The following is a 23636-nucleotide window of genomic DNA, read 5'->3' as shown; positions in this document are numbered from 1 at the left end:
TATTCCTGGATAAGCAGCATTCAAGAAATTGGCAATTTCTGTCTACATTATAAAGATTCACATTTCAAAATCTATTATAGCGAAGATTGAGACACAAATCGCCGAAACATTTTTACTAAACTTTAACTAAACCGAAACCAAGTCTCTTCAAACTACTTTCAATATTTAACTAATACCTATCAGAGCTTGTGTAATAACTTAACAACTCGATCAGAATATAACGAAATTATTTGATAATTTTACAATGATAACTTCGCAGAAAGGGTTTGGAGGCTAAATAATACAATATTTTTAATACATTGTAAATACACGTGCAAGCTTGACATACAAAGGTTTGGCATCAGTAATGAAAACTAGGAAGAAAGTTCACTGAACGATACACGTGGACATTCTGCAGCTAATTATTGTTTAATACAAATTAACTCGTAATACTTTGTAGTTAAGAACATTCATGGTCTATCACGAAGCTGAGATATATTCATGGCACAAAATAAAACTATCAGATCAAGAAAATCAGATCGTTTTCAGTTTAAACGTAAACAAGACGCCGTCAAGAGAGACACCTTAAAACTATAGATACATTGTAATATCTTAATAGATTTGTTGTTTATTTGTAAAATTAATATCACATTGCAATGTATATCTAGCTGCAGGTATATCTCACAATTTTCTTTGATTACGCCAATGTTGTCAAATATCGAGTCGACTTTGGAAGTAAGATTACAGTAAGTACAAATACTCGAGTGTAAATTTGTTGTATTATAAGTAACGATATATTAATCAAGAACGTTTTTTTTTTTTTGCATAATATAACAGAGATGAAGGAATGAATTAAACATGTAAATCTACGTTTAGTTGATCTTCATCGATTGGAATATTTTATACGTTTCAAACGGTAGCCAAATACCGAATATTGTATAGATATCGTAATGTCATGTGTGTGCCACACAAATGTATTCCCCTTGGTGACAAGGAACTAGCGGTAATAAAACAGCACTTCCCATCGTGTCGTTGGTCGTTATCTAATCTAAATTGGCAGCGGTCTTTATTATATCTGAACGATAAACTTTATAAAATGTTCTCAATGATACGACCATTATATAAGGAACATGTATCGTATTTGTATATTTGTTTGTGAAATTTGGCAATGAAAACGTTAATCGTTTCTTAAGCTCATTTTTCCGGAGTTTATTAGTAGAAAGTATATAAAATATAGGATGAAAGTCGAATGTTAAGACTAGAACTACATATTTACGCGTATTTTTACTTTAATTTGGACAGATAACTGTTTTTTTTGTCCTTAACACTATGGACACATTGAATTGTTTGCGAACAACTGAAAACAAAAAAACTGAACACTTTCACAAGTGAAAACTGTGTGATTTTAACAATAATGATATTAGGTACGTGGAAATTATTATAACTGGTGCGAAAAACGTTCTAAGTTTTTAACATAGATCAGCATTAGCCTAGCTTATCTTTTTTTCGTTTGATGGCCTAGATCAACCAGCTAATATTCATAAAGGGTAATTAATGGTTACTTTGTAAAAAAAATGTTGTCTTGTGCAAGCCCATTTGAGCCAGACCTACCGAGGTATCTTCCACTCATTAATTATTCTACTGATAATAAGCAACGTTTAATATATTCCGGTTTTGTATAAAACGTAAATATATAAATACGTATCGATGTTTACGTTATTATGTGACATATGCCCTTCGTATTACAGATCAAATTTAAATAAAAGTCAATTCAAACGTTTTTAGGACAGTTATATTGTGACCCAGTCACATGGATAAGGATTGAATTTTATTTGAAGGTTTTAAGATAAATGATGGTTGAAGTTATATTGGATATGTTAGAACTATTTTATCGAAAAGATAACATATGAATTGTCGCAATGTAATCTCTCATCAGCTACCAATAAAAATCAAAATGGCCGACATCCATATTACAGTTTTAAAGCTTAATGCAAAGATTTATTGAAGATGAAAATGATTATATTATTTATGATATACTGCAATTTACAATTCGACTCTGATGTTTACGAAAGGACCACCAAATTAAAGGTGGCAAAACTGAAACGTATTAGACTTAATGTTGACGTGAGATCGAAATTACAGATGAGCAAATAAATCATACGTACCAATTCAAAACAAAATCTATCATACACTATTGATTCAATTTTAGAAAACTTTAAATGTTACTTTGATTTATCTTTAAATGTTTTTGCGGATTTTTTTATAATAAAATTCTTGTGACCTACAAATAATTTACTTGCTTCAATTGCTTGATTTAATTAACTTCGAGCAAGCCCGTCTACCATCTTGTAGATATCATAAAATATTTTAATGCCAAATAGCAATAATTAGTACTTTTGTGTTCTGGTTGGATGGGTGAGTAAACTACATGCACAAAGGACATAATATATTTGTTGGTGTCAACCCAAAGTTGGTAACACACTGGCGACAAGAGGAATGTTAATATTTCATACGACACCAATATTGGTAACCAATTTCCATTAGGTGGCCAATTCACCCGCCAGAATACCTATATTATAAAAATATCTACTACAAAATATTGTTATACTAGTATGTAATTAAGTTTTACGTCGTAAACCAGTTTTCATTTATCAGTATAAATACACAGTTGAATAATTGTAGTTCAAGGTCACTCTCGTCAATACATAGGGTATTGATACTATAAAACTAACACACATTCTGTGATAACGACAACACGTACACGTAATACTACTTCGGTAATCTGATCACCTGATTTAGAAAAAAAAAGTGTTTGGTATATCTTTTATGAGCAAACATAAAATGAGTGAAAATAAAACTGAAGCTATAAAAAAGTACAAGTACAGTGACAGAAATAAGACCTTACTTAGAATAGAGGCTAATTTCTAGCAAGAAAGCATGCTACTTAATAGCATTGCTAATTGATAGTATTCGTGTTAAAACTCGAAAATCAACAATCAACGGTCTCTTCTATAACATACTAACATATCAATAATTATTATTGATGTTTTTTGTTTTATTATAAAAGGCGAGGAAACACATATTAAGCGAAGTGCAAATCGTTAAAAGATGAGAATATCGATAGCAGTAGACTTATAAGGTGGAAACTGGGAGGTATAATGGCTTAAAATAGATACCGTCTTAGTAATATTCGAGTAAGTCTTTGATAAACTAAATCGCGTATTAACCTGCGACTACTTGCATCATATATAACCCTGTCAGTTATAATATCGCGTCCGAGGTACTACATAAATTAGGGACCGAACCCACCGGAAGAATCGGATCGAGTGATCCCCTATTAAGTCGCTGCTACACTTGGGTTAAAATAAAATATTTATATCATTTAATGTATTAAAAATAATATGGAAAAGGCATTTTCAAATGTACCAATATCTATATAAAATTAGACCTTCGACGTTTGTAAAATAGAATCCGGATAACCTTGCTAGCGGTTTGAACATTTTTAATTCCCAAGTTATATACAATATCCGTTGCCTGCGTCGTTGGTCTATTTGTTAGGTTATAAGGTTTCAGGTCCCGGGGTCCTGGATTAAATCCCCGAGCCCATTAAAAGTTATTGGATTTTTCTTTCTATACATTCTACAAAGCAGTTTGAACTACGAAGTATGGAAGTTGCAACTGATTACAGATCGTTTGGTCCTACACCATAAATCTATCAGATATTATAAGACTGTACCTGCGTTTATCACACTTTTATATGATATTTTATTTCCTGCGCAATTGGCTAATCTCCGTTGAATTTGGCCACCGTGACCGTAATCGGTCAGACGTATGTCACCAATTCCCAAAGGAAGAAAATATAGCTGGTAGATGAAGAAAAGTATCATGTTCCTCATGAGAAGAAACCTGATTAATTTAGAGTATACCTATTTAAATGTATGATGACTATGAGTACTTTATTAAGCAGGAAATAGTAGGAAGTAATTAGTTTCTTACATAAGAGCATCCGTCTAATCAAGTGTCGGCTGCGATTAAGAAAGTATACTTATACTTATGAATGTAATTTTATGCGTACAGCACGTACACACAGCACGTGTGTATGTGTGGGTGAATTTCCGTTTCGTTAGCCGGAAGACTTTCTGTAGTCAAAATAAAAATTTACACCGTTATATGATATGATTCTTTTAGCAATTTTCTTTCTTTTCGGTGGTTTAGTTTTGGGCATGGTTTGTCAATAGACAATCTTTTATGTTATCAATATCAATTAATTTAAAAAAAAATTTTTTTTTTGAAGCATGAAAATTCATTTGTATTCTTTGATAATTATAGTCGCATTTCGAGCACTGGCCAACACGAGTTTAGTGAGAAATTCATTTAGACAACTATCTTTCATGATACTCTGTGGAATCGTGAATTCTCCGAAGGTCTCCGACGCGTATGCGCAAACGGATATAGTAATTATAATATCATATTTACGTTACGTTCCATTGTACATATATACATGAAGAGGGTTTCTGTATGTCTGTCTCTACTTATTCGATTTCGAAAAATAATGCGTTACCCTTTTATTAAGAATATCTATAGACTGTCAAGAGCAACACCACCCAGAGTTAAGTAACGATTGACGCGAGTGAAACTACACGAAGCGACTTGTATATATTTATTATGTTGACAATTTAAGAACATTAAACAAGATTGTCTGACGTAGAAAAGTAGGTTAATTAGGTCATTGATCTACTTAAAGGAAAAGTGGAAAGAGGCTCAGTGAACCAATATTCATGGAAATATATCATTGTATATAACCACACACAACTACTTATTATTAATTATATTAATATTCAATCAACATATAAATACACACATACCAACATTCTACAAGATGTACAAGTGTACAATGAAATGAAAATTACATAAAGATTTTATAATTTGAGTAACATCAATGAATAACATAGTATTTGTGGAACGATTTTTTGGTAGACCGTTTAGGTAGGTACCTATCAGACACCAGTCAGTTATTATATGGTCAAACGTCAACGTGTTCTATTGTTTCGATTTTGAGAGCGAGACCACCGATGTTATAAAAAGTAGCGCGTAAATGTAAAGAATGTCTCATATTTCGTAGAGTAACTTTCCCACAATCTGTGATTATATGACCGTTTAAAGTTACCGATTTTTGGTTGATCCCTAGCGACATGTCTGTGCTTGCACGGGCTTCTTACGCAATGGGGCCAATTAAAACACAGACCAAGAAAGCCAGCTTGACAGTGCCAATGTTTATAAGGGTGACCAATAACCACGAAGGATCTTCCAGTTATAAATTAAAGAAGAAGTAAAAACGTATGCTAATCCCCAAAAATAGATACTGTGACCTCAAATAGCATTATACGAGTACTTGATCATCCATTCACTTGCGATTAACAACCACACTGACATTGAAATTAGGTTGATATCACACTGGCGTTAAGAGTCAATATTGCAATATTGAGATTATAAATAAAAGGATCCAAGCAACTTTGCGAACAGTATGTCCTTACATGTACATAAATTGAAGTCTTATGGTTACGATCGTGTTTTGTCTTATGCAAAAACATTTGGACTACGATTCTATGAATTAACTTCGATATATTACAAGGGATAGATAGTCCTATGGACTATATTATATAAATAAAAGATTCTCGAATACTATACGAACGATACGAACTAACTTTTACATATAAACATTTAAAAGAATTATGGTTTGTACACGTGTAAGGTCGTGTAAGGTCACGCTGACGATAAATTGTACGTGCATGCAAGATGATGTACATATTTTATGATGCATAAAGCTTTAATTTGAATTCTATTTAACGCCAAGATTACTTTACAAATAATTATTCAAAAAAACTCTTCTAATATTCGCTGAGCCATGCTGTACCAATTAATGTAGCAGCAAAGCCAAGAGTAAAAGAGACCCACGTCATTTTATCACATAGGTGTCATAAGAGCGTTTATGTAGCCTATTACCGATATAGTCAGCCTTGGTATCTAGAGGTGACAAGGCTGCTATCGGTCTGTGTTAGAAAACATTGTTAGAAAACTTACTTTCCAAGGAGTATGCTATAGGCAAACTGGCAGGTATAAATATACCAAATGTTTTTTCTTGTATTGTTATGAGACATGATACGCCGAAACCGAAATGATGGTACAGAATAACTCTACGATTTTTTGTCACTGTTTTTGTAGGATCTGGAAGTCACTACAGTAAAAAAATGTCAGTGCGATGATGACTTAAGTTTATTCTCTTTTACAATAGATATATGAAACAATTATTTTAATAAGCAAATTTGAACTCACGATCTATTTAATAACTGACAACAACACTATTCGACTCTCGCGAGTTTTTATATACAGTATAATTGTATTGACCAGGAAATACATGAAAGTTAATTAAATCTATATAATTATGAATGTATCGCTTACATAAAACCAAATATCACTCATCACGAAATTTCTTAAATTATATGTCTGGTTAAATTGAAATTTAGCTGTTATTCCTTTTTTCTCAATAAGAAAAGTTTTGAATAGCTAGTAATAATAATAATGATGTCTGGAATAGAGTATTCTTCATAAAAAAATCGCCTTTTATGAACATTTGTAAAATGTATTTCATATCTGTGTGACAATTTATTCCTTGTTATACAAATCTGACATTTTGAGACCGTACTCATGAATTAGTCGAATAATTCAGAACGTACAGTTTGGTTTGGTTGATTCGGTCTAATGAACTCATATTCAAATAAATTATACCATACATATGTTAAATAGATCGAGATTATTTATGTTTTCATTTCGTGTGATTTATAATTAAACTCAATAGACTTGTTTCTTTGTTCAAGCCTGTCTAATATGATGGGCCAAGGCGAATTGTAATCAGTAGGTGAACTACCACCTAGATAGGATGTTCATTGTTTTATGATATTAGTTGTGTAACGGCCACACCTTTATACCTATATACTCAAGGGAAATATATAAATGAATCAATACGTGTATCTCTTGTAAAGATTTGTAAAACTTTTTTTTAAACATTAAAAAAAAAACTACAATAATATCTCTGAATAATTGGTCGACATTCTACGTATTGCATTCGTAGAGTTATAAAAATATTTTACAACAAACGATCTGATACCCTGCTTTCACGAGAGTATTCTGGAAACATCCAAAAACGTTCATTTATAAGATATAAATACTGCTTATATCTATAACTACTTTACTTCCGAAGTTTCGATAACAGTTTCGACGACGTTTTAAGCGCCATTTTTCCATTGCCATTATTATAATGAACATCATAGATTATCAAGCTATCGACCAATGATACCGCCTCAATTCAATGTCAATTATTGTTTATTTGGTTTTTGTCCTCTTGTGATTGGAATAGACCATAGACGTATTTCTTTTCAAACTGACACTTTATCAGATATATAACTACTACTTTGATCGATCAAGATTATTTTCATAAGAAGTGGTTACAAAAATAAAGTGAATTAGGAACTGTTCCTTACAGTGAGATAGATTAATGTTAATACGTAGAATACATGACTTAATCCAAAAAAAAGTCACATGACTTTTAATCTTAGGGCGGCCTTGTAATGTGACAATCTAAGTTTCGATGTAAAAAACAGTACTACTGAAAAAATGTAACCGAAACTTTTTTCGGTATAAAATAATATAGTTTGTTAAATGACGATTTAAAAGTGCTAGTAAAAGCCTAATTGAATAAAGTATATTTTGATTTGATTTGATTAAGCATTCGCCTGCGTCGAATCAGTTATTTTCGTTATCGATTTTCCTCTTTCATTGATGAAATATTACAGGTTGCGCACTATAATGCTCAGTACTTCTCAATCAGTTATGTAATGCTCGAATCTGAACTGTTACCAATTCAGGCAAATGCTCTCCGCGAGGGACCGCTCTTAAACCATAATACATAACTATCGCTATAAACTAAGATATGATTATACATTGTTAATATTCAAAATTCATAACACCAAATTCAAACACCTTTAAAAATTTATAATAGACATGAACTAACAGAAGGTGTAACTAGAAGTCGAGTCAGAATCTTTATTCAGTATAAAAGCGAAGACAAAAGACTAAAAATCTCAACGAAAAAAAAAACAAAAAAGAATACTACCTAGAGATACAAATATTTTAACTTGAGGTTATCATACAAATTTGTTCTGATCCGGGATATGAACCCGATAACGTCCTCAAGAGGGAGAGAGATATAGGTGTCTGGTCCAACGAAGCTGATATTGATCACTTTAGATAAATTTAACATAAGAAATGTTTATGAAAATATTCGATAAACTATTTATACCGATAAACGAGATAACGTTTATCATTCATACATACAAGATGCGATTTATGGGAATTTTAAATTCCGATCACGTACTATGAATATAACATTTTCTCAAATTGATTTTGAATAATGAATTCAAAATCAATATGTACCATTCGAGTAGACTTATATAAGCACATTTGTATCGTCAACTTGCTATATACATAAACTAGCTGTTACCCGCGGCTTCGCTCTCGTAGAATATGAATATATTTACAAATTAACTTAAAATATTACGTTAATGTAAGACCTTTTGTATACTACATTGGTACGTATTTCAGCCCTTAGGGTAGAATATCCAGAAACGCTTAAATGCGAATCAACTCCTTTTTAATCGGTAGCCCAAAAATAAAGTTTCTTGCTTCTAACTTCAAAAATGACGGTCTTCCAGACAATTATAAATGCGAAAGTAACTCTGTCTGTCTGTCTCGCTTTCACGCTAAAACTACTGGACTTTCCAACTTAAAAAATACAGATTTCCATACAAACGTTCAACCCCTGTTTCACCCCTTTAGGGGTAGAATTTCCAAAATTCGCTCCTTAGTGGGTGTCATGATATGTTACTTTATAAGTGTACAGCCTAAAGTATAAGTTTTATGCTTCTAGTTCTAAAAATGATACTATCAACAACTTACAACCTTTCATCCCCATTTTCAACCCTTTACAGCACTTTTTCCGAATAAAAAGTAGCCTATGTCCTTTCTCAGACTATTTGTGTACCAATTTTCATTTAAATCGGTCCAGTAGTTTTAGCGTGAAAGCGAGACAGACAGACAGAGTTACTTTCGCATTTATAATATTAGTATGGAAGTATGGATAAGTATATTATATCAAAGATTCTAGATAGTAGTGCGTAAATAATAGCAACACAGTACCTCTACTTTTTATTACCGCAATACAAAAATGATAAGCAATTAAACTTTATAGTTATATCCTCTATGAAAATCAACATCTGATGCAAATATTGACCTGTCTAATAACGTTTTGCTAAATCAAAATATAAAAATACTGCCTAACCTAAATATGTATCGTCATACAACTGGTTTACGGGGAGCACGCCAGAAAAGCTTAAAGTCGACATGATTTCTTCCGACATATTCAACGATCATCCTAATAACAACCCAAGCCTAGTAAATATGTAATTATAATAAATTATAAAATATGTAAATTAGATCAGTAGACTGTACTTATCACTTGTAATCAATTATTGATAAAAAAATATATCTGCGTCTCGTCAATTACCTATTCATTGATATTAAATGGACCCAATGGAAGTTAAACATGATATTTTTAAATTAATCATTTAATAATAATCTAATAAAAACATAACATTTTTCTCCTCGACTGTAACGCATCAGAGTAAAAAATAATTTTAACCTTATGTTGATGTAGACACGTCCTAAAAACAAAGTTTAAAAAAAAGCGATATTAGACCACTATAAATCCAATATAGTGTTAAATTGATATTACATTATAAAACTTAGAAATAAACGATTCGAACTCAAAACTTCCTAAACTCCAAAGCGAAATAATGTAATCAGAATCTTATTGAGTTGGTGGAAAAATGCCATCACGTAATTAAACCTGCTAATGTTTGCTAAGCTGTACGAAACTCGCAAGCAATATGACGTCACCAGAAGTCCATTATAATAAAATATTGCCATTACATTATGTCGGAGAAAAACGCCTGCGGAAAAACTAGCCGAAACTGTAAAATGCGATGACGTCATTTAAAACCCGATACGGCATTAGTACTGTAATATTGTCATTACATTACAAGACCTAGAACGGCCTTTTTTTATTAACAAAAAAATCTGTTTTTACGAAGACATTATTTTGTAACATCAAAAACAACAATGAATGACAATTAGTTATTAAGCCAATTATAATACATATCAACCAACGATTGGTTAATTCAATACTTTTATAATCACAAGTCATACGTTCAAGTTTGTAAAATCACGATGACTTTGTATAATATTGATAACGTAACTAATTTAATATCAAATGTTACTTGGCAACAAAATATTTACATGCGTTGTTAGATCTACTATATATTTCTGTATATTGCACCCAATATATCTAAACCAATTTGACAGGACAAAAATTGACTATCTCTTTCCTATATGCAGGCTAGAATAGAGACAAAAAATATTTAAATCCGGTCAACATAATCATCACCAATATTAATGAGACACATTACTCTCTATGGTAAAAAAAAAACTGTCAAAAACATTGACAGTTTTAACTATGTACATCACTGACGTTGACTGTACCAACAAAACAATAATAAAAAAAAACGCTTAATATATTTTAGTTTTTCAATAAATCGATAACATTCTGGAAACATTTAAAAACGACTTACAGAATACATTGATTTGTAAATTTTTGCGTTATATATAAACAAGGTGAAAGTTCAAGAACAGAGTGACGCAATAAAATAAAAATTAAAAAACGAAACAATTTATAAGTTTTTTTTTTTTAATTCGATCGTTATATTGAGGATATAAGGACTTTTAAATATAATGATTTATTAGCTAATAAAATGGTGTAAACGATGTTCATTGAAACTAAAAAAAAATACAAAATGATGACTACAATTACAACAAGTCTGCAGCAGGATAATTCTACTAACAAATTGTTTATCGTAATCGAATCGAAACGATCCAGTCGCAATTTAGTCGAAGTTGGACCGGAATATAATCGAGATTGTATCAAAACCGATATAAAAATAGTAGAATTGTCCCTCAGTTACGATTAAGCCGAGGTTTTGTTGTTGTGACGAATAGTCGAAATTGGATCGAACAGAATCGGGAACGTATCATAACATTAGCGCGCACGTACGTAACATAACAAATATACTCTCTAAATTTTAAATATGTATATACAAGCTACAGATTTGTGTTGACTGTGCGTTATTTGTCTGTCTTAGTAAACGCTGTATAGCGTAAATAGCTACACATATATTTCTCTCTTTCTGACACCAGTAAACTGACATGCGAAAGAAGAAGCCAAGTATTGCGTTACCGTACAACCGTTATGCAATGTTTGTTAGTAAGAGGAATTATATATAGATTATGTTTGTATATTTCAGTCCAAAATGCTTGTTGTTCAAGTTCGAATATTTGAAACACAAAACCTCAACACGAAAAGAAAGACTAGGTCAACGAAACGCGGCTTTAAAATACTAACGGGGAAATAAATAATACATGTCACCTCGAAGGAATCATTATATTACCGACGACTTGGACATACAAATAACAAATTTAAAATTACATTGCGTGTTATTTTCATAAAAATACGTTTTTATGTAACCGAATCTTCGTATAAAGTAGTTCAAAATCACAGGGACCTTACTTCTACATTCTAGTACTTCGTGACATAAAATAATCAAATGTTTTTTTTTTATGTAATATGTAGGCGGACCGGCAAATGGCCCACCTGACATTAAGTGGTCACCACCTCCCATAGACATTGGCGCTGTTAGAAATACATATTAACCATCTCTTACTTCGCCAATGCGCCTCAAACCTTGGGAACTAAGATGTCATGTCCCTTGTGTCTGTAGCTACACTGGCTCACTCACCCTTCAAACCAGGACACCACAATAACAAGTATTGCTGCTTGGCGGCAGAATATCTGATGAGTAGGTGGTACTTACCCAGACGGGTTTTCACAGAGCTCTACCAAGTGATAAATCTTATTACCTTATAAATCTTATTTAATCATAATCAAATCTTTTCCATCACAAGAGAAGTAAAGAAAAAAAAAAACAATTACATATAATATTATATTCACGTGATATCATTGGTCGAGATCTTGAACGGTATGACAGTTATAATGGATTCGTGAAAAAATGCCGTTTTGTATTTCGGTGAATTTGTTATCAAAACTTTTGACTGATGTATTAATTGATTCAAGATCGATGTTATTGAGCTAATGTAAACAGACATACTCCTATACACGAGTTTAAATTTATTTCAGTGTCTGTCTACGGGCGAAGACAATCACTTATCATGTGATATTTTTACTCGTCTGCCTTTTTAATTTTTATACATTTTATATTTCCACAAAGTTAAGTAAAGTAATTAACAATAATCATCAAATTTCAATAGAGGCATAGGCTCAAAGGCAGTTGTTATATCGAAGATTACAGAAGAAATTATTCGCTAGACCATTTTATGATCAGGTTCTTCACCTACGTAATATCAACATGTGCAAGAAAATAAAAACCGAAATGTTTATAAACTAGGACCAAAATCAAGATCAATCAAAACATACGTATTAGCTAATGCAGGTCATTTCAATGCAAGAGGCAAGTTAATTTGCAAACAATACGACTACGACTTGGGCTTAAGTATTATTTGTGCTTAAACGTACATCGATTGAACAATTAATGGTATAGAAGTTTACGTCCTGTTGTGCTGTTTAGCGGAGAGTTACTGTTACCTTTTTACGTGGGTATTGATTTTAAGAAAACAGTTTTGTAATATAACTATTTAATTGTAGAAACCAAAATTTATAAATCTTACAATAGGTTTAGTTACAGCTTTTGTTACTATAGATAATTTAAAAAAAATATGCCAGCTAGACTCAGCGTGGGTCACTTGGGATAAAAGGAATGTTTGAAAATTCAATGCATTATAATTTATCTTATTAAATATTAGAATTTAGGCGCCACTGACGATTTAAAGATTGTATATTTGATTATTTAGTACACCGTTCGCCAGGCCGGTGTAACTAAGTTTATATAAAAAATTAAAGTGGGTACATCACCAAATTTCCAGCTACATGTGGATATTGTTTATATATAAGGGAACAGGCATGCCATCCTTGGAGTTGCACCAGCAGCTATCTGGACACACTCAATCAGGAAATTGCAGCCGTCCACACTTAATATTTCAAATCAATGTGGTGGGTAAAAAAAAAACCTCCTGCAATACGAAATATACAGGTTCAATACTCAAGTAAATAACCAAGAAATAAATACCTTTAACGAGGTATGTAAGCAGTAATTTAACTTCTGGAGGTTCAAAGTCCTGCTTACTTTAAATGACGATTTCACGAGAATCATTCCAATGGGTCAAAAATCACTGTAAATCACAAATTAAACATGACTACGACTTACTGAATTACAAACCAACGCATTTAAGCAAAAACAAGAATTAAAAACTTACAATTTTTTAAAGTCGGTAGAAATATGTTGTATAAAGTTTGATTCAAACTTCAAAACTCCATTATAAATATATTCTGAAAAGATATATGCTGTTAAAGCACTGAAGTAATAATCAATCACAAATTAAGAAACTCAACTATCAAGGTAACTTACCGATATATTCAGTATATCGAATATGAAGTTTAAATTCAGTGTTAAACCGAAGATGTAAAAATGCAAAAAGAACGAAATCGAAGGTTCTTGAAACTTTGAAAGGTGCGGGAGTGTGCCCAGAATCACTACCAAAAATACCCTAAATCAAATAGGAATTATATTCAAATTTAAAACAAGGAAATAATTATGGAATAATTATTTAATTTAATAAAAAGCCAATTATAAGGCATTTCCATACAAATACCAACCCTTAAATTGGATGACAGCTAATAAATTAATCTGAAACGATGCGAAATGACTTCCAAACAAATACAACAAACGAATTATATAATAAAATTTAATTGCAATTATTATTTCACTGCACTATATAATTATAATTTATTTAGTATTTAAATTTCATATATAAAAATATTTTAAAAAAATTCAAGGTCGGATATACCATATGGCTTTTTGGGCTTCGGCCCAGGGCCCCGTGGATTCAAGGGGGCCCCAGCTAAATCAAGTCAAACTCAAAAATAGACAATAATGCGAAATAATCCATAACTTTATTAAATTAAACAGGTTTGCAGCCTTGCGAGTCCTGTTCAATTCAATTCAAGTCTACGTTCAGATATGTCTTAGGTTAACACTACACATACACACACAGAATATATGATATATCCAAACATTCATATCCAAGTTAAATATTAGCATTATAATATCCCATCACGATCGGAGCGAGGTCGCTCCACGACGTAAAGTGAAAGTCTCGTGTGACCTACGTACATGGTCACATGACACGTACAATAAACACTGAATTAGTTAAAAAAACAACCTAATAGTCAACACTAAAACAATTATTTAAATATTTTTCGTTTATTTGGAACTATTCTTTAAAAATAAAATTCAAATTCAACGCCAACGATTTTATAATCGACTTGTAACTGATGACTATTATAATAATTATCACCATAATTCGTTTTACTAAGTTTTACGTTCGAAATTTATATGTGTTTCTCACAAATAACTTTGCCAGTTGTCATTGGCAATGTCACTTGTCAGTGACATTGTTTTGACGTTCAAATTATGTCGAAATGTTCTATTTACGTAAAGTTATGTCATAATACAATGTTGACGCTTTTACCTTGTCGAAAAGGAGTAAACGTATGCCTGCCTATCGAAGAAGAAATAATAAACAAACTTAGATTACCTAGATTCACGTACACAATGCAATTTGCTAATAGCTCGGCTATGTTGTTACACTGTTAACAGTTTTTGTTTGATATATCTTTATTTATAATACAACACCATTTTATTTCGCTACTTATGACCTTTAACTTAATAGAACAGTTTCGTCAATGTTCAAAACGCCATTTTTTCCCAATCAAAGATAAATATCTTAGATTATTATTCAAGCCCTCGATCAATGATATCCCGTCAATTCGTCGTGGTTGAAACGGGGCGTACGTGTTCCTAAACCGTTGATCCTATTTTGATGAAACCTTAGTATATTGGCATGCGTACGACTGAGAAGGTTCCTGACCTAAAAAAAAACAAGATTTTTTTTCTTTGTTAATTTGTCCTTCTTTATAGGCGTTTTATGTACTCTATACACACCCGTGCCGAAGCCAATAAAGGTAGCCAGCCTTATATATGAAGTTTGTTAAAAAATAAATATACTTTTATAAGCTATTCATCCTATTGTGATGAAACATTGGTGAGTTGTACTGTGTACGCCCGAGAAGGCTCTTGGCCTAAAAAAAACAAGAATTTTCCTCTACAATTAATTTTTATATTGTCCTTCAATATAAACATTTTACGTGACCTTCTACCAGTGAAAAGCAGAGAAGAATAGCTAATACCTAATAAATTTATACGGTATTTAACTACTTAAATCACATTCTCTAAAACTTATAATTTTATTGATTAAATTTGATCACTTCCAATTTACGAAAAATTATGAACAACTTTTTATAATTGCAACACGTTTTTTGCGTTAATTTGCAATGTTCAGCATATAGTTTTATTTATTATGTTTCAATCCGTCCAAGCACGAATCGTTGCATATTTCATAACACAACTAAGATATAATCAAAATTACTCAGTGCTGACGGTATCTCCTACTTACATATTGATGAAAAAAAAACGATCCACCTTTGAAATACGAATAATAATAATATCAAGTCTAAATGGAAGTAAAACTTGAATACACATTTTTTTTATTTGTTGACCGTACTGACGTAAGTGCGTTGCATCATTTCTTAATCTATTCTATATTGACACGATTTTAAGTACATATACAGTCTACTTGCTCCTTCTTTCTTTTTGTTTTCTTTCAATACTTACTTGATTTGAATCGTATCATATGTATCTGATCCGTCGAGTCACAGCCGAATATAATTAATCATATTATAAACCTACCATCGCGTTTTTAAAAACTAAAATGCTCATTTCATATGATAAAAATCTCTTTAAAAAAATCCACGACGAGTGAAGCCAAAAGAGATAACAAATACAGATAAAATATCACAATATTTTATGCTATTCATCTTTAGTAGATATTGTTTTCAATTTTCACAGGAAATAATTAAAAATCGATTGCAACCTAATAGAGAACAATGCAAGGTTTTAAAATAAGAATCCGAAGTCGATCGAAGTATTGCATTGTATCAAGCATCACTAAAGTAAAACAAAATGCCCGCGCATCGTTTGTCTTTTTGACCGAAGGCGACTAAAACAAAAAACTAGCGAACGGATTTTCCTGCGTTTACAATGGACGGTGATTCATGAAAATTGTCTATAGTTTTGAATAAATTGGCTGTTTGGATGATTGTTGAAGATATCGGAAACAATCACGCGGACTTGACGCTTTACTGGCGTCCGTCGCGCAAACCGAATGAGTTATAGGTATGTATTACGATAGTTTTATGTGGATCCATACTCTACTCGTGCGAAACCAGGACGGGTGACTAGTAAAAAAAAATTATCTTGAAAATGATAAATTTGCAAGAACATATAATTTAACCGACACGCATACCGTACTAATACTGTCATATAAATTAAATATATAAGAGTTGTATCTGTTCACCTTGCTGTATTCAATTAAAAAACTAGTAATCGTTATACATTATCTGATATATAGTTTATTATAGCAATACAGTTCGCACGTGGCGAAATAATATATGTCTTTTTGGCACAAATAAAAGCCAAAAAAAATAAAAAAGCAATACAGCCAGACATTTGTTCCGTTTGCTTTACAGGGCAACACTGTCAAAATATGACCGCATAAAAAAACTTTGTAAAAGAAACTAAATAATAATAATGTCAGTAACATTTTTATGTATTATAGAATAGGAAAAAATATCGCAGTACAGTCATAAAAATAAATAACATATTAAGAGTTAACTGTTAATTATAAATCTAATTAATATACTGAGTGGTTTCTATAGAGTTGAATTATAATGTCTACCGGAAGGTTAACGTGAGGTAGGACTTTGCGCAAGCCCGTCTGGGTAAGGTCATTCTACTGCCAAACAACAGTACTGAGTATTATTGTGTTCCGGTTTGAAGGGTGAGTGAGCCAGTGTAACTACATGCACAAGGGATATAACATTTTAGTTCCCAAGATTGGTGGCGCATTGGCGATGTAAAGATTGGTTAATATTTCTTACAGCGCCGCTCGGCGCCTACTTACAATCAGATGGCCCATATTCTCGCACGCCAACATTTACCACAGAAAAGGCCGTAAGTCTTAACCCATTATTTACACTTAATAACAAACCGTACCGACCTAAACAGAGTGTAACAGGACAAAGTATTTATATATAATTAATCTCATACTCGAGTATAAGAGGAGGAGGAGGAGGAGGAGGTGGAGGAAAATTGTGTCTAGTTACGCTGAAATTCTATTACATGTGTATACTGAAAAAACCAAAAAGCTTAAGAGCAGCGTGATAAAATAAGCTCTAAACTTTTTCTTCAAATAGGAGGCTTCATTAGCCCAGCGGTGAATTATTTAAAGGTATTATAGATTACAACTGTTAAATTTAACTTTAAAGATTACATTACATTACATTAACAGCCTGTAAATTTCCCACTGCTGGGCTAAGGCCTCCCCTCCCTTTGAGGACAAGGTTTGGAGCATATTCAACCACGCTGCTCCAATGCGGTTTGGTGGAATACACATGTGGAAAAATTTCGTTGAAATTAGACACATGCCGGTTTCCTCACGATGTTTTCCTTCACCGCCGAGCACGAGATAAATTATAACCACAAATTAAGCACATGAAAATTCGGTGCTGCTGGCCTGGGTTTGAACCCGAAATCATCTCGGCTCACTTTAAAGATAAAACACTTTATTCAATGTAGAAGCATTACACTTACATATTGATTGCCAAATCAAAAGCTTATAAAGTCGAAATCCGTCCGAAGTGGAGCCTCGTCAAGTCACGTGTATATTTAAAACTTACATTGAAATAATATTCTTGAACTATATTGAAGGCCGATACAATTATTCTATATTACATACAGTAATTTTGTTTATAAATTACGTATTTTAGGTAAAATTTAAAGAGTCCTCTTTTCTAAAGAGGCTTTTCTCATCACATAAGTAGGCGACGGAGCAAATGGGCCACCTGATGGTAAAAGCTCATAACTTAGCATATATTTTAGCGCTAATGCGACACCCTTGTGCCTTTAGTTACACTGGCTCACTCACCCTTTAAACCGGAACAAAACAATACTATGGACATACAAGTTTGACAAATAAAAAAATATAAAAAAGTATTGTTGTTGGGCGGTAGAATATATAACCTTTTTTTATCTAGCAGAAAAACTAGTTACTCGTTTCCCCCACGTAGAAGTGGGGGGTATTCGGGACTCTCCGGTGCTCAAGAAGCCGAGTGCGCCCCAGTAAAAAAGCAGCTCTCCGTCTCTTCGGCGGGCGCCACGGGATCGCTTTCGCATGCTACCGTGACGCCCTCATGAATACATAACAAATAAAAATAATTTGAATCGTTACGTAACTGTTACAGTAAAATTAGTTTTAATATATTTTTTTATAATACATACATGAGCTAACGATGTAAAACCTGTCTAAATTCTTATAAAAAATTATATAAATATAAAAGCTGTTATAAATGAGCATAGACCTGTGACATTAAATAACAATCTAAGCAGTGACCACCGCGCTCAGCGCTTATACGTACCATTAAATGTATTCGCGTCTCGTAACATCAAAGGTCAAATATATCAAGTATAGAAGTAACAAGTTACAAATAGTATATAATTAAATAATTTAGACCGGATTTAACCAGTTCCATTAAACATATTATAATTGTTTACAAAAACAATATAAACATTCCATTCGATGATTAATTGTTTTTTGTAGGAAAAACAAAACTTTTCGTGAAGGCCAATGAATTCAAAACTCTAGTCTATTTCGTTTCTGTTGAATAACATATTATATTTAAATGTAATCTATAAACTGATGTTCGTACACATTCTTTTTTAATTCGATTCATTTTTTTTCTGTCTGAGACGTTAGATATGGATACTTTAAAATTTTACCTCATTACAACCAAATAGTAACTTAAAACAAAACTTAATAAGAATATTCGTTTTCGTATTCAATATTGTCAAAAATAAATATGACTTTTACAAACATATTTTATATTGGCTTTGTTTGTCCTTGTCTATGGTCAAGGAAAAACCGAAATGAACACGAAACCCCGGAGAACACATTTAGCAAGTAATATTAATTACAATCCTCATAAATTAAATTAATTACAAAACTTTGTTTGTACCTTGGCCTCCAGTCAATGACGTAAGACTCTTCAAGTTGGTACGCTTATTTTTAATATATTTTTTAATAATATTCGAGTATGTTATAACAAATTAAAATGATTTATATTGGCAAAGATGAGAAAGCATGTGTTTTAAAGGTAACTTAAGTTATATAATTACCAATGCCCTTAATTAATAATATTCCTATTAACCCCTTAAATAAATAAAGCATTTAGCTTATTTGTTCTAGAAGACACACGCAGGCACACAAAAACAACATAATCAGAATACCATACAAGATAAAAGTTCTTAAGTAATGAGTACATCAACCGAAAAATTATTAACACGGTTTTAGTACATCGCCTCTCGTCAAATTCGATTTCAGATGTCTCCTTATCAGTAATTCCGATAACTGCATGATTTAATGACCCCGGAATAATTCACAAATCTTTCGAAATGAACTAACTAGCTATATATTTGTCATATTATCTTTGACTTTAGATAAAAGAAATGATAAAAATGAGACCTTTCATTAATGCAATATCCTGATACATTCATATCGTAAGTCAGAGATCACTCATTAAATATAATTTTTATTTAAATTTGCAAAATATTAACCTCTGTAGAAAGATAACGAAAGAGTATCTTATCAAATTTAAAAGATGCGTATATCATTTTTTTTTTATGCTCATGAGCAGAGAAGGCTAAAACTTTATCCATCACGCTACTCAACTGTGTTAGTGGATACACGTGGCAGATTTGGGTTTGAAGTAACGCTTCATTTCGATAGGATGGCAAATTTTTTGACAGCGAATTTAGCTTGTGAACTTTAAGGCGTATAATATACCAAAACGGAATATGTAAAAAATTACATTTACAAAAGGATAATGAGGATACGACTACAATACTAACAGACACAAATGGAAGAATTCCGAATAAATGGAATATGACCAAGAAAATTAATACGATATCATTATGAGAAAATTAATACTGTAATTCAGATAATTGAATTATTATGATTATTATATTTAGCCTGAGTCATATCTATCTAGCCGTATTCGTATAAATAGTATCGTATTGTAATTAAGAGGAAAACCTTGACTTAATTTGTAATAATTATTTAATAAGTATTGATATTTAGACAGACAATTTTATCTTAAGGAATATATCTAAGGAATGGTTAATATTTCGTACAGCGTCAATGACTATGGGCGTTGGTGAACACTCACCACCAGGTGGACCACTTGCCCGTCCGCTTAACCATTACATATAAAAAAAAGAAATGGTGCTCAGGTGAGCCGCCTGCTAGTTTGCCACCTATATCATAAAAAAAAACACCTTTGAAAATATTCAATTATTACGTTAAAATAACCGTTAAAGAACTATTTTCATAAAATATTATATTTATATGATGGACTGCCGATTTAAATGTATAATTTTACTTACCATTTAGTAAAATGTAATTATGATTAAAAAACACCCGGCGTGTTCCTTTCGCCTGTCAGTCAGATCTCAGATATTTATTTTCGAAACGGCGGTAGATTATTGACAATCCATAATTAAGTGTAACGGTTCTATATTTACTTCGGCTGTGATTTTAACTAAGTCAAACAGGGCACAGGAGATCTTCTAGTGCACAACTTCTAGTGAAGCACAGCTGCACTATTGTATTGCCTAACTCCAGTATTCCGATGGGAGCAAACCGACACGACCGGAGAGGACTCAGAGGCTCGTCCAGAAATTCAAACCTGGAACCTCAGGATCTATCATAACATGTATTACTCATTGTAGCCCGCGGCCTCGCTCACGTTTAAGAGGTTGCTTGATAGGTTTTAATCATAAAAATAGGCATAAAAGTAGCCTGTCCTTCCTTGGAGTTCAAGCTTGCTTCATAACGAATTTCATCAAATTCGGTTCAGTAGTTTGGCCGTGAAAGTGCAACATACAGACAGACAGTCAAACAGACTTATACCTGCTCCAGTGATGGAGTTCATCATCCTTGCGTGTACTGAAGACGACACAGCATTACTGAAATTGGGGGTGATTAATATTAACCTACACTATAATATAATTAACAATAAAGCGAAAAAATATATATTCAATGTTCTTTTTTTAATTGTATTTTAAAAATTATCTTTTGACTAAATTTTTACTTGAATATGTAAAAAAAACTCAGTTAAAAAATAAATTGTTACGCAAACTTTACAAGATGTAAATTAAGAAAATTAAACATTTAAAAATAATACATATAAGTTTTATAATAACTTGAACACGATTTCGACTGCGAGTGTGTTTAACGTGCTATGTGACTGCTATGTATAGTAGAAATAGATATAAATAAACCTGAGATTTAAACATTCCATGCTAACAGTTCGGCTATATAAGGCACTAGCGACCCGCCACGGATTCGTAAGGGTGTAATGCTGATACTAAATGTACTACAGAATGTCTTACAACGTCTCACAGTTTTTCAGCCATTAGACAATACAAACCTTGAATCAATCTATGTATTTAAAAAAACCGCATCAAAAACCGTTGTCTAATTTTAAAGATCTAAGCATAAATACGGACAGACAGGGGTAAGCGACTTTGTTTTATACTATCTAATGATTATGATACAACAAAAAAATAAATTACTCTATAGAAAATATATATATATATATATATATATATATATATATATATATATATATATATATATATATATATATAATCCGGCCAGTAGTTAAGGTGTACAGAACTAACATCCATTTATTTATATATGTATAAACATTCGCATTTAAGATGAATAATATTATCATTGCGTACTTAATATGTTCCATATTAAAAAAAACCTTTTCCAATTATTATAGGATAACGAACTGAGTAACGCTATTCGAATTTTGAATATCATCGTACTGCCTTTATTTTAGTACTGGCTGCTTAGCATGGTTACATTCCTTTTTTTTTAGCTACCTGGGACTTCAAAGGCGATCAAACCGCTGTCGGCAACTACTATACATTTTCTTCGCATCCTATACATGCAACATAAGTTTTACCAAAAATAATAGAAAGTTATTATAGTTAAGTTAAATAGACTCAATGTCACTCAAGTTACCCTGTATTTTCTGTAGTATAACATTTCCTCACCCTACCCCAGTACAAATACAAATAGTACAAATTCCGTAAGGTGTTTATCACACATGTGCTCGGGAGTGCGTCCGTGCGTGTAGCGGACTCGTGTGCATTTGTATACGTGTTCGTATGTGTGGTGTGCGTGCGTGCGTGTATGTGTAACGACTCGGTTCGCGTGAGTACGTTTGCGAGTGTGCGTGTTCATGTGTGTGTGCGTGTCGCTCACCTCATGTCGGGCGAGAAGTCGGGCGCACAGGCGTACCCGGCGACCATGTGTCCGGTGAAGGTCTTGCGGCGGTTGAGCTTGAAGCGGTTGAGCGCGCTGAACACGACGATCTTGTTGTCCATGGACTGGCACGCCAGCCACTTGGCGTTGGGCGCGGCGGCCACGGCCGGCAGCGAGTGCATGGACGGGTCCGCGATGTACTTCATGTCCACGGGGATGTCCCTGCGAGTCGACGTGGGTATTGTATTATTTTTATGTTGATCTAACATTCTTTATCAAATTCTAATACAATTAAATAGTATTAAGCCGATCGTACCACTCCCACACGCGCAGACTCTTGTCGTCGGAGGTGGTGACGAAGCGCCGGTTGTCGTCCACGAAGGTGATGGTGTTGACGGCGCCCAGGTGGCGGTCGTACTCCTGCACTATCTCGCCGCTGCGAGTGTCCCACTGCAGACGGACACAAACTATAACTAGCTGGTAATATTCATATAAAGTAATTCCTCTTATTACGGGGGTAATAAAAGAAGTAACTTTGTATTAAAGTCGAAATTTCTAAAAATCCTTCCAAAATTCGTGATGATAACATTATAAATTAGACCTTTGATCTAAATTGCAGCCCCTAGACTCAGTATTTTTTACTGGGCCTAGTTAGGATAGACGATTTTATTCTATAGTAATGATAATAAAAACCAAACTAGTTAATTGCTATAACAATAAAACATCATGTAAATTTTTTTTTTTTTCAATATTCCCAATAATTATTTTTGTCATGAGTCCGCAAGTTCATGAAATAGTATTAAAGCCGAGCGTGTCATCTTTAAATACCTACAATAACGTAAACCTCG

The 23636-nt window shown here is 32.5% G+C and overlaps 1 protein-coding gene across 1 annotated transcript in view; it reads right to left on the bottom strand.

Moving 5' to 3' along the window:
* Positions 1 to 23636, bottom strand: part of LOC113400729 (pre-mRNA-processing factor 17) — a 34957-nt gene that overhangs the window by 6696 nt on the left and 4625 nt on the right. The window contains exons 9-10 of the mRNA XM_026640371.2: positions 23105 to 23238; positions 22789 to 23010 (exon numbers count right to left, since the gene is read on the bottom strand). Of these exons, the coding sequence (XP_026496156.1) occupies positions 22789 to 23010; positions 23105 to 23238 (356 nt within the window). The remainder of the gene's footprint in view (positions 1 to 22788; positions 23011 to 23104; positions 23239 to 23636) is intronic.

This window comes from Vanessa tameamea, chromosome 7 (assembly GCF_037043105.1).
Source record: "Vanessa tameamea isolate UH-Manoa-2023 chromosome 7, ilVanTame1 primary haplotype, whole genome shotgun sequence".
Classification (NCBI taxonomy): Eukaryota; Metazoa; Arthropoda; class Insecta; order Lepidoptera; family Nymphalidae; genus Vanessa; species Vanessa tameamea.
This window is presented reverse-complemented; position numbering and strand designations above follow the sequence as displayed.